Source organism: Falco peregrinus, chromosome 19 (genome assembly GCF_023634155.1).
Source record: "Falco peregrinus isolate bFalPer1 chromosome 19, bFalPer1.pri, whole genome shotgun sequence".
Lineage (NCBI taxonomy): Eukaryota > Metazoa > Chordata > Aves > Falconiformes > Falconidae > Falco > Falco peregrinus.
Window position 1 is genome coordinate 3,031,349 of NC_073740.1, and position 12,439 is coordinate 3,043,787.

The window sequence follows — 12,439 nt, forward strand, 5'->3', positions numbered from 1 at the left end:
GCCGGCAAGTTAGCTTGACGGTTTTGGTGTCTACATTTTTCTTTCTGCTTCTCCTTCTTTTCTATTTCATCCTAACTATTATATACTTCATATGCAATTTCAGTCAACTGAAAAATGGTCACCCCCCAGCCTCATCTACTTTCTGTACTCTCTTACAAATATCAGGGGGCAGTTATCCAATAAAAAGCATGTTAAACATCATTTTAATATTTGGATTCTCCAGATCCAAATCCATCCCTTTTCTTGCAGCCTCACACAGCTTTTCATTAACGGCTGATGGATTTTAGATTAGGTCTTGTTTTAACCTCGTACAATTAGGCCAGATTCTTTTGTTTTGGGACTCCATGCCATGCTCCACACGGAATTAATTGTTGATACTGCTTAATTATTGCCCTTCCTTCCCCACTATTAGTGTCCCAGTTAGGTTCTGGTTTAGGCATAAATAAGGCTGGGTCATTTCATGCATTCTGCCTCTCATTTTCCTCCTGAGCTTTGTCTAACACCAGTCTCCTTTCTTCAGGAACGAAGAGGGTACTCAACAGTTTGTACATGTTCCCCAACTGGACTGTGGTTCATCAGAATGGTTTCCACCATTCAATGCATTTTATCCAGATTTTTCCTATAAGGTCCTACTGACCCTTTCCGATTTAGCAGATCAGAAGTAGTAAACAAAACGTGTACGAATACCAGTAATCCTTCCAGTACCATAGCTTGCCTCAGTGGGGCTTGTGCTACTGGTGGTTGTGCTCTCATTCTTCCAGGTACTGGGCTGAAGGTCTCAGACCTGGGCCCTATAGCTGGATCTTCCACAGAAGCACTACTACTGCTGCTACTTTCAGCAACGGTTTCTATTTCCCATTTAGCAACTAACAATTTAACATCCTCATCCTCCTCACTCTTCTGAAAACAGCCTCTCCCTATTTCACATGCTACGCAACATTGCAACTCCTTTTTCCCACTTTCTGCTAGCACACATATTCCATTTGGATCAGTATTCAGTAGCCTATATTTCTTATCTCGTAATTATTACGTAGAGAGAAAAAAAGACCAACATATGGTACTTCATCCCATTTTTTTAATCTCCTGCAAAACAATATTAATTGCAATATAGTACTGTAATTCAAGGTTCCATTTTCAGCCAACTCTCCTCATCCTCCAACTTACACATCAGCCACCACAGAGTACAATGTTTCTATTCTTCTTTTGTCATGGGTCTCCCCCAAACTTATTCCAACAGGTAAGGATGCATCCTAAAGGGGTACGGGGTGGTATTTTGGTAAACTGGTTCCCACTTTATAATAGTTGCTCAAAAAGAATCTCTTTATCTAGGCCTACACACACTCAGCTGGAGTTCATCAACTCACTGAATCTACATGTACCAGCTCTTTTAAGCTCCTGCTGTGATCCTGGTGCAGCAACTTACGTAGAGATTAGTTATCCAAAAACCAAATTCAAACAAACAAGCATTTATACGTATTCAATACAAATAGGGCATCTCGGGTTTGGCACTGCACCTCAGAGTTGCTTACCGCCCAGCAAGGGAGAGGAATCCATGGAGCCCCCCCGACCAGCACCTCGCCGCCTGCAGCCAGCCCAGCCAGGCAGGGCTCAGCCAGGGCCCTCCAGGGTCGCCAGAGCTGGTGTCACTGAAACGCGAGTCCGCTCCCGGCGTGCAATGAAACCAGTCATACGCACCCAGGCAAGATACTGTTTTATTATGGGGTTGTGCAAGTTGGGATACTAGCTGTGCTCACCAGTGTTGCTCGCCGGCCTTGCTCGTCAGCTTTCCTTGTCAGCTTTGCTCACCAGCGTTGCTCGTTGGCCTTGCTCACTAGCTTTGCTCGCCAGCTTTGCTCACTAGTTTTCTTTGCCAGCTTTGCTTGCCAGCATCCAGACTTGCACAACTCCGTAATAAAACAGTGTCTCACCTGGGTGTGTACAACTGGCTTTATCACACGCCAGGAGCGGACTTGCATTTGAGTAACACCACGCTCACTCCCGCGCCCCCCCCACCTTCAAAACCCTGTAACTGGGGAGCCCCCCCACAACCCGTACACCCCCCCTGCCCTACACCCACCAACCCCCAATATGCCTCCCCACGAGCACCCCTGCCCCCACGCTCACAGCTTACACCGCCACGCTCAGCACACACCCCCCCTGCCCAACCCCCACAGCCCCCACGCCGGCGACGGGGACTGAGGCGTCCAGGCGAGGAGGAGGAGGAGGTTCACCGGCAGGGCCCCCCCCCGGTGTCACCCCAGGGCGGGGGATGGGCACCGGACGCCCGGGTTCCCGGAAGGCGCCCACGTGACTTCCCCGTAAACTGTCACGGCCCGTGTCGCTGGGCGGGGCCGCGGGGGGGGGGCAGCGGGGCCGGGCTGCTGCGGGGGGGGGGGGCGCTGAGGCCCGGCGGGCGCGTTACGGGAGCGCGCTGGGAAGCCCCCGGCCGCCGAACCCGACACGAACCGCTCAGGGCGGCCCAAATGAGGACCCCGGCCCCGGCCCGGCGCCCCCCCGCGGGGACAATCGCAGGGAGCTGGGGGGGCGGTTCCCAGCACCCACCTGTGGGCACCCCGATAACCCCGGGGCCGTTGGGGGGGGGGGGGGGTCAGTGCTGCTCGAGGAAGCCCCTCTCCCCACACAGCCTCTCTTTCAAGCGCTTTGTTCCCAAGGGGGGGGCGGGGGTGTCCTGTACCTGCCAGGACTTGCCTGACTCAACCCCCACGGGCTCCCCACGGACCCAGCTCCGCACTGCCGCCCCCCCCCCTCCCCAATACAGCGGTTCTGAGAGGGGGCTGCACCCGCCGCCCCACAGACGGGGGGAGCGGGGCGCCCCCCAGGGCGGGTTACGAGTTGAGGTGCTGTGCCAGCAAGACAGGAGGGCAGCCACGAGGAACCCCACAACCTCCCGGACCCCCCTGGAAAAAGACCCATTTGGGCTACAAGCAGCCCGGGCTCCCGTCCCGAGAAATAACATCAAATATTATCCCAACCCCAACGCACGACTGGGGCCACCGAGCCAGAAATGGGCAGAAATTGGGTTTTTTTCGCCCAGCCCGGGGATTTTCTGCATTTGCATGCGCCCCCCCCCCCCCCCAGGTCAATAAGAGCTTTCGAGAGCCTTCTCTGCCAGCGGGGCCGGATCCTGGCTCGGACCCGTTCGGTGCGGAGCAGCAGGAGGGGAGGGTGCTGCTTTTCCAACCGCAGGCATCGCCCCACAGCCCAGCCGGAGGCGAGAAACACCCGCCCCTCTCCTCAGGGGTCCCGGGTGAAGGAGGACCCCCAGCCGCCCTGCGCCCCCCCCGGCCCCCCATCAGCACAGCGGCCCCTTTAAATCCCCCACCCCACCCCTTATTTACTCAAAAGGTTCGTGGAAGTCGGAGCCGGCTTCTGCGAAAAGCCCAGCCCGAGGAGGAAGAGGAAGCGTCGGGTTTATCGGCGCCGCGCCAGGCGCTACCGGAGCGCGGCGGCTTCCAGGAAACGCCAGCACCCCCCACCCCCACCCCCACCCCCGGCCCTTTGCATGTTTCCATGGCAAAGGCCCAGCTTTGCATGAGAGCCCCGCAGCACCCGGGGGGGGGGAAGGGGGGGGCTGCACAGGCCCAAAATAGCCCGCAAAGACGCGGCATTTAAAGGGAAAAAAAAAAAAAAAGTTTTAAAACCACCAAAAACAACCACCCCCCCACACCCCACTCGGCAGCAGCGGCACGGCCGGGCTGAGCCGCCAGCGGCTCCGGGCAGCCAGCGCCGCAGGAACCTGCCCCCGCCGCCCAGACCCCGGGGGGCTTTTTCAGCCCAGGCTCCTGCAGCAGGGCCGGTCCCGGCGGGGGAAGCGCTTCGCCAGACCCCTGCCCGACCACGGCCTGCGACCCCCGCCCGCGGGAACCGGGACGGGGCTGCCGCCCCCATCCCCTGCCCGCGGGAACCGGGGCTCAGGGGGTAGCAGATGCTCCCCACCTCCACCCCCCCAAAGAAGCCCCCTCGGCACCTGTAACACCCACTTGCACTGCCCGGGCAGAGGGCTAAGCCTAACACCAGACAACTGGAGCCACACAGAGCGTCCCCCCCGCGGGAGGGGCTCACCCCCCGGTGCGGGATGTCCCCCCTAGCGGGGGGTGCGGCCCCCGCCTCACTGACACCGAGGGTGACAGCCCCGGCCGCCGGCACCCAGAGCCACCGCACCACGAGAAGAGCTGCCCGAGCAGGCAGCGAGCACAAGGCACCGCGGCCTTCCCCCACCCACCTACACGGTGCAGCGGCTCTGGGGAGCCCCAGCAGGTGACACAGGACACCCAGAGCAGTTTTCCACAGCCCACAGGCTTTCTAATAAGAGGCCGCCCCACAGGCAGCACCCATGCAAACAGGCCCACACCAGCAAAGCAGAGCAGGAGCATTTAACACATCAGCATCTCATTACAGAAAACTGCAAGTTTTGCACTAGAGGACTGAGAACAAAAGACATTTATTGACAAAACTAAGTGCTTGTCCAACAAACAAGCAGGCCTGACAATAGCACCATCTTTTAGCTCTCCACTTGGGTTTCCATCAGGCATCACTCAGGCTGCAGGTCAAGCACGGTGGACAAGGATGTTCCTCGCTGTGCAGGACCGGGTCCCACCCCCCATGGAGAGAGGGCACAAGGCAGATGAGCACTGTGAGCCCACCAAGAAGCAATACTACCAGCTGGGGACCAGGGACCATGCCCAGGGCCGGCACCAATGGACTTGCACAAGCTGCAGATCTGAGCTGACAAGTTTTAGTCTGCTCCAGAACATTTACATTCAAACATCAGCTTCGTTCAGCTCATGGCTTAGAGGATCAAAGTGAAGATAAGGAAGTGACAGATACCAACTTCCACAGCTCCCCACCCGCTAGGAGGTGTAGAACAACCAAAAAAAACCCCCACAAAACAAAAGATTAAAACAAACAGAAACATCAACTGTGGCCAGCAAGCTGTGGGCACAGCGAGTCCACCAGGCCACTGATCCTTGTCACGCTCCCTAGCAACGTTGCTCAAGTACATCAGAGAAAGGCTTGCTTGGAGTCAAGGCAGGAGAAGGCTTCGCCACAAAAATGCTACTTCACATGAGGAATGAAGTACAGTGCACCCATAAGCAGTTCTACCACATTCAAAAATCCTCCTTTTTGCATCATTAGCTCTGTAAAAATGTACATATTTTACAGATTTATAGATATTTACAGGTTCTCTACAGCCTCCCCACCCCATGTGGGGTTTTACATACTTACAAATGCACTCCCTATTTTTAAACTGCCTGCGTGTGGCGAGTTGCACCAGTATAGCCAAAATCAGCCAGACAGGCCAACGTGGCTGTGCTGCAGCTGGCTGTGGTTACCACCCTGAGCCCCACCTCACCCATCCCACTCCCAACACCCCTCTGCCTGCACAGTGACCTGGCTGAAGCCCTGCTGGGAGGGAAGGAGCCACGCAGGGCTCCAGCACCCCGTGTTCTGGCAGCAGGTCACACGACTCAGCTGCTGGCACAGCTCTGCCACTTCTAGAGGGTGGATGTGTGCGGAGCCAGCAGTGGCCAAAGGCCCGCTCACCAGCGCACCTGGGGGCAGGCACAGGCTCACACCCCAGTGTTCAGTGCTTCTGCTCCAACAGAAAAGCCACAAGTTCAGGCAGGACACCAGCAGCAGAAGATGGTATTTCCAGAAACCCACAACCCTGAAACATCTGCTCCACGCACAGCTGCCGTGCCAAGCCCAGGAGGCTGCAGTCCAGACAAAAGCTGCTGGTGCTCACTGGCTTGCCACTAAGCAGATCGGTTCTCTCTGGGATAAAACTGAAGCAGTCCATTTGAGCATTCTGTCATCATCCTCTTGAAAGAAGCAGAGTATCAATTCTTCCACTTTCTGTTCCCAGAGCAATAAATCCTCAGCGGTACCCACAACCTGACTGGATCACACCTTCCTTCTTAGGAAAGGATTGCTCAGGGGATGCCTAGGTATTCTCCTTGGGTCACTCAAGTCCAGCTTCGCAAGTACTCAACAGGAGGAAGTGATCAGCTCTCCAGCCCCAAACAGAGCCAATCCACCCAGAGTTTTGTCCCTCTGCAGCACACCCTGGCTCACCGGATCATGTAGGCCAAGCTTGCTCCCAGTCCAGCCACACCTGCAAACACCATCAGTATGTTTCTGATGCTGCCTTCTAGGTCCTCAACTCGAAAGAAGTCAACAAAGCCATCCTAGGAGAAAGAAGGGAAAGTCACTTCCCTGTCAGCCACCCTTCTCTGTCAGGGAGGCACAGAAAGCCTTTTTCCCCTGGCAGAGTGGGACGGGGTACAGCCTGCCCAGCACATTCACTGAGTGTGCTCCCCCAGACTCATTACAGCCACAGCCCACCCCGCAGAGGTGGTAATCAGGAGACAGCACCAAAGCAGCTGTGGACCGGCTTCAAGGAAGCTCAGTGCACCCAGGACTGACTTAGGTTTGGGAATGCTGCCCCCTCCACGCTGGGCAGGGGACATTTTTAGGTCAAGACTGCTTCAAGCAGCTTGCTGTAAGGAGCTCCTGAAACACCAGAACTCTGGCTAGATGTTTCAGACTCTGGTTTTAACTGGAGCAGTGAGTCATATCTGTGCTTTGCTGACACACGTGGTTGTCAGTGAGCAGGTCACAGAAGTCGGAAAATATTGGATTGTTCTGAAAAGCTCACAGTGTTCAGGACAGGCAGTGACTCACCCAGCCTCCCTGACTCATAAGCCACTCGCGCTTAGATGAGACGAGAGCATCCGTGATGATCCTTGCCAGCGAGCTGATGCACTTCTCCTGGTTTATGCTTTTCAGGTGTTTTGCAACAAAGGCACCAAATGAGATTAGCGTCACCACTCGACCCCAGTTTGTTACTCCATCACTGAACACATGGGCAGCCACTTCACACACCGACTGCAGATCTTCCTCTTTCTGGATGTCCAACTTCTGAAGCATTCCTGCAAGAGATGGTGGTTTAGAGGCAGGCACACACACAACGCCAAATACTCCACAAGGCCACCAGTGAGAAGATGCAACCCCCACACTCTAGGTCCAAAAGCTGAAAGAGTCACTGTCAAGTGTCAGTGATGGAGAGCAAGAACCTGCATGCTTCTGCAGAGCACTCTGCTGCTCACACTTGCCTGGGCCAGACAAAAAGCAGCCCACAACCGATTTCTAGTTCCTTCCTCCCCACCTCAGGCATAGCTGTCACCTCTGTGCATGTCATACTCCTCTATCTCACAAGGGCTGTAAAGCCCACCACACAAGAGCCACAGCACAGAAGCTGTTTCGCAGCCTGGTGCAAGCCCCTGCCCTCAAGCCAAAACCAAAGAGAGTCACCTACAGCCAGGCAGATGTGTCCCTGTTTTATTAATGTGGTTTTAGTGACTGGAACAACAGAATTCCTCAGTTTGACCTGCAGTGCCCCCTCATGAATAAGCAAACAAGACAAGCCTTTATGAAACTGAAAGGCATTACTTGTTGTTTTTCAAACTAACAGGAAGCCTTCCTGAAGCCAGTTCCTTTTCAGCACACATGAAGGTAACCTCCCTACAGAAGCCTCGGATACCAACACCAGCTCACATTGGTCTAAACATCCCTCCCAAGCATGGCTTGTTCAATGAGCACATATATGAATTTGACCAGGGTAACTGAACTCAGTCTTTCACAGCAGCACAGCTAAGAAGACAAGGATGAAGCCAAAGCCCTGTGTGGTTAAAGTTAAAAAAAAAAACCACACACAACACACCAACATAAAAAGCCACACAGAAAAAGCTGGAACATCCTCCTACAAGAAGGCAGGCGTTTCACCACAGGCTGTTGCAGGAGGAAATGCAGACACTCCCCTTCTGTGCCAGACACCACCCTGATCTGGGATCAGACACTGCAGGGCTGCCCCAGCCCCAGCCCCGAGGCCGGAAGCTCAGCCCCACCACCCCAACACAACTCATTTCCCAGTTACACCAAACCAGGCCAAAATGGTCAGGTTTCACTTCCAGCCCACTCCCAGGGCACTCTGCAGCAGGAACATCTGCTCATCCAAGCCCAGACGCTGGGGTTCAAGTTTCTAGGGCTATTCTAGGACTCATCAGAAGTGGACGAAATACATTAAAACAGCTATAACCCAAGTACGTTGTCCTGGAGAACTTCTCCCCCAGAAGCCCCACTCCACCCAAGCCTGGGGCATGAGAAATTTAAACTCCTGAGCTAACTAATCTTTGGACGCTTGGGATTATTTGCGTTATCATCATGCCGAGAAAAGCAAGACACAAGGAGGAACTGGGGCTAATCTGTAACCAGATTATCTCCTCTGCACACGTTACCAGTACTTTTTCTCTTCCTCCCAACCGAGCAAAGTTCAGTTTCATTTTTAATCACTCCTCAGCTATTCTAACCACCTCGAAACCAGGGCCACATCCTATCCAGAAAGCGCAGAGCGGCCTCCCCTCTGCTCTGAGGAGGGGACGGCGCGGGGGCCTCGCTCCAGCCCGCAGCCCACCCACCCGGCAGAGGCAGCAGGATCCCCCAGGACCCCACATCCCAGTGCCCCCCTCGTCGAGCGGCAAAGCCCCCGAAATCCCGCGGGACCCCATAGCGGGGCGGACGGGACCGGGGCCGTAACTCGCCTCCAAAGGGGGGCGACGCGGGTCCCAGACGGAGCCGCAGCGGACCCGAGGCGCCCCCACCCCAGACACACACACACCCCCCCCACCCCCGCCACCACCCACCCTGGAAGGTGAGCTCGTGCTTCTGCATCACTCCGTTGCCGACTCTCCGCAGCGTCTCCAGCGCCTTCTCCATCACGGCATCGCCGGGCCGGCCAGGCCCGCCCAGCAGCCCCGGGAAAAGCTTCTTGGCGCCGGGCTCGGACTCGCCCGCCGCCTCCCGCAGGTAGCGGCTGATGAGCTCCAGCGAGTCCTGCCGCAGCCCGTCGGGCGGGCCGGGCAGCGAGTCCCCCGCCGGGCCGCGCTCGGGCTCGGGCTCGCAGCCGTCCAGCTCCTCCTCGGGGCTCCACAGCGCGCCCGGCCGCCCGCCGGGGGGCAGCGCGGCGCGGGGGGCCGCGCCGCAGCCAATCAGCGAGCGGGGGGCTGCGGCCTGGCCAATCAGCGTGCGGGGTACCTCGGGGCGACTGGCGGCGGCCCAGGGCACCTCAGCGGCGGCGGCGGCCGTGGCGGGGGCGGCGGCGGGCGGCGGCGGCGTCGGGCCCCCTCCGGGCGAGGCAGGCGCCAGGGCCAGGCCGCCACCGCAGTAGAGGTTGAAGCCAATGACGGCGTTCCGCTTCACAGCGAACATGGCGGCCACTGCGCACGAACGGCGAGCTGCGCGGGGGTGAGCGTCGCTGCCGCTTATATGGCGGCGGTGACGTGACGCGACGCGACGCGGGGCACGACGGGGGCGGAGCGAGGCCGCGCCGGGTCCACTTCCGGCCGCGTTTCCGGCCCCGCTTCCGGCACGGCCCGGGGGGGTGGGTGTCACGCCTCGCCAGGCCGGGGCTTTTCGGGGTGAAAAAGGGCGAAAGAGCCCCCGCCGCCCCCGCGGAGAGGCGTCACCCCGCCGGGTCTCCTGCGGCCCCACACCGGGCACCCCCGGCCCCGCTGCACACGCCGCCTCCCCCGGCCTGGCCCTGCTCGGTGCCTTGTGTCTGCCCTGCTTGTGCCTCCCAGCCCGGTCAGACCCAGGCGTGCCACCCCCTCCCGCCCCATCACCACGGGGTGCTGCAGTGCCCCAACTCCCCCCGGCAAAGCAGGCGCCCCCTGGGCACCGGCCTCGCAGCCCTCGCAGCCTGCACCATTTCCCAAGGGGCTGCATGTCCTTCCCCTGACTCAGCCCGTTTTCTTTCTGCTTTGTGCAACACACAGCATCCCCAGCAAGGCTGCAAGCCTGTGGCCAGCAGGACTGCAGCCTTGGCACGTGGAAGGAGCCAGGATGCCCTTGGTGTACACCAAAGGAGCTGTTTGGAAGCGTGGAGTCTGATGTGCTCTGGTGAGACAGCCCCCCTCTGCAGTAATGTGTCCAGTTCTGGAGTCCTTAGCACAGGGAGGTCATGGACCTGTTGGAGCGGGCCCAGAGGAGGCCCACAAAAATGGTCAGAGGGGTGGAGCACCTCTGAGGACAGGCTGAGAGAGTTGGGGGTTTTCAGCCTGGAGAAGAGAAAACTCCGAGGGGATCTTATTGTGTCCTTTCAGTAGTTAAAGGGGGCTTATAAGAAAGATGGAGACAGACTTTTTAGTAGGGCCTGTTGCAATAGGACAAGGGGTAATGGTTTTAAACTAAAAGACACTTAAGCTGAAAGATCTAGACTAGAAGAAATTTTCTACACCGAGGGTATTGAAGCATTGGAGCAGGTTGCCCAGAGAGGTGGTAGATGCCCCATGCCTGGAAACAGTCAAGGCCAGGTTGGACAGGGCTCTGAGCAACCTGATCTTGTTGAAGATGTCCCTGCTCCCTGCAGGGGGTTGGACTAGATGACCTTTTAATGTTCCCTTCCGACCCAAACTATTCTGTGATTTTATGCGGCTTCCCACCCACTCAGAATTTCACCTGGGTCTGTCTGGTTAAAGCCCTCTCTGACTTCAGCTTGCTTAGCAGGATGTTCGTGGGGAACTGCCCTGTTTCTTCTAGTCATCAGCGGGTTGCCTCACATCTCTTGCACTACTTGAAACTTCCTTGCAGCCACTGGCTCCGTGAGGGCTGTGGCGTAACAAAGCAGGGCAGCACCCTGTCCCGCCGAGGCTGTGGCAGGACTTGGCTGCAGGTGAGTTGTGAAAGGGCTACTCGGTGCCTGGGGAGGCCAGGCCTGCTCCACAAGCACCAATTGCCAGGGCCACTCCAGGGGCACTTTTGCCAGTCTTGGCATTGTTGGGGCACCAGCTCTCAATTCTGGTCTTTCCAGGCCACAGGCCCCTCCTTCACCCCCTGGAACCAAGCCCCGACACCTTCAAAATCTGCCCCAGTTTGGGCAAAATTTGGCTGGGGAAGAAGCCACAGGGATCTGTGGCAACACAGGTGCATCAGACACTCCCTGGAAAGGCAAATGCCACAGTTTTACCATGAGGCAGTGAGGAAGGAAAGGAGGTCTCACCCTTTTGCCGCACACCTTGCTGGGGCTGTGTCCCAGGGCCCACGCTCTGCTCCATCCCTGCCTCTCGGAAAGGCTCAGAGCGCCACAGGGGCAAAGGCAGCTGCCGTCCTGCAGGGCTCACCTGCGGGGGATTTCTGCCTGCAGAGCCAAGCACCAGTGCGGCCCAACCTGCTCCAGCCTCAGAGCTTCTTTGTGCCTAACCAGACCCAAGACACTGGAAAGTGGGGGTTGGGGCCACCAGAAATCACGCCCCTGATTACCTCCCCTGAAGCCAGGAAAGGGTTTCCCTGCAGGCCCTGAGGGCACACAGGTGGCCAGGCCAGCAACATCAGAGACACCTGCCGGGCCTCTCTGCACCGCTGCTCTGCCCAAAGGCAAATGAAATGCCCTGGCCCCCACCTGGGAAGCTGTCACCAGCCCCAAGTCACCCGGCCAAAGTCACACCATGTCACTGAACTGAGGCGGGACAAGAGATGCTGCACCAGGGGCCACAGCAGGGGGGGGGGGGAGAGGTGGGCTCTGGTTTTCCTTCCTGATGCAGGTGGGTGGGCTCGCTGCTGAACCCCTAACAGCCCTGCAAAAGGGACCCAGGAAGCTCCCAGCCACCCCAACAGTAGGGTCTCAAGGGCAGGCGATCCTGATGCCCTGGGATTTAGGAGGGTGGGAAGAACCCCAGATAGGGGGATAAAATGCCAGATGTGAGAGAATGCCAGCACAGCTCCTCAAATGGGTCTTTCTGCTCCAAGGAGGCAACAAGGACATGGGGAGCTGCCACTGTGAAGCAGTCCCTCTGATCAGCATTTTTGGGGACAGAAGCTCTAGCAAACCCAAGCCTCTGTCACCTACGTGAGCATCACCATGCACCGCTGGGACCAACAAAGGAGGAAGCTGTGGTGAGCACAGTACCCCAAAGCGTTCGTGCCCCATATCATGCAAGAAACAGGGACATGCATCCACCCTGGGTGTCCCTTCACCCCCTCACCACCTCCCTTCCCAGCTGCCACCCCCACAATTCAGGGCGAGAGCATGACTGAGTTGCACTGGGGTCCAGTGAGACAAAACCCAGCCCCCTCAAAATCCTTCCCATGGCCCCAAGGAATGCGTCCTTGTCAGGAAGAGAATTCTTGGCTCAGGGAGCAATAACAGAGGCGAGCTCGGCTTGCTCCGGCAGCTTGGGGCAGCGCCCAGCACATATTTCCCCAGCAGTGCCAAGCTTTAAAGCACAAACAAACACCGGCACATACTTGGCACCAGGCTGGAACAGCACGTCCCTGTGCAAACATGTGGCCTCGGCCTTGCTGTGGGATGGGCTTGACGGGCTGTGAAACGGCCAGTTGTGGGGCGGGGGGGGGAGGGAAGATG

General features: G+C 57.6%; 1 protein-coding gene across 1 annotated transcript; it reads right to left on the minus strand.

Annotated features, from left to right (window-relative positions):
• Positions 1-4,446: 4,446 nt before the first annotated feature.
• Positions 4,447-9,335, minus strand: MCL1 (MCL1 apoptosis regulator, BCL2 family member). Its single transcript, XM_055791911.1, has 3 exons — positions 8,724-9,335; positions 6,706-6,953; positions 4,447-6,209 (listed from the first exon to the last, which is right to left on the minus strand). Exons 1-3 carry the CDS (start codon positions 9,286-9,288, stop codon positions 6,093-6,095), a joined length of 930 nt encoding a protein of 309 aa, XP_055647886.1. The 5' UTR covers positions 9,289-9,335; the 3' UTR covers positions 4,447-6,092.
• Between the last annotated feature and the right edge of the window lie 3,104 nt (positions 9,336-12,439).

Bases quoted from the DNA above. Each gene is read 5' to 3' on its own strand.
- MCL1 (XM_055791911.1), bottom strand. From the start codon at position 9,288: ATGTTCGCTGTGAAGCGGAACGCCGTCATTGGCTTCAACCTCTACTGC. The intron at 6,954-8,723 runs GTGGGTGGTGGC...CATCTCTTGCAG, and splicing joins GCACGAGCTCACCTTCCAGG to GAATGCTTCAGAAGTTGGAC. The intron at 6,210-6,705 runs GTGAGTCACTGC...TCTTTCTCCTAG, and splicing joins TTATGAGTCAGGGAGGCTGG to GATGGCTTTGTTGACTTCTT.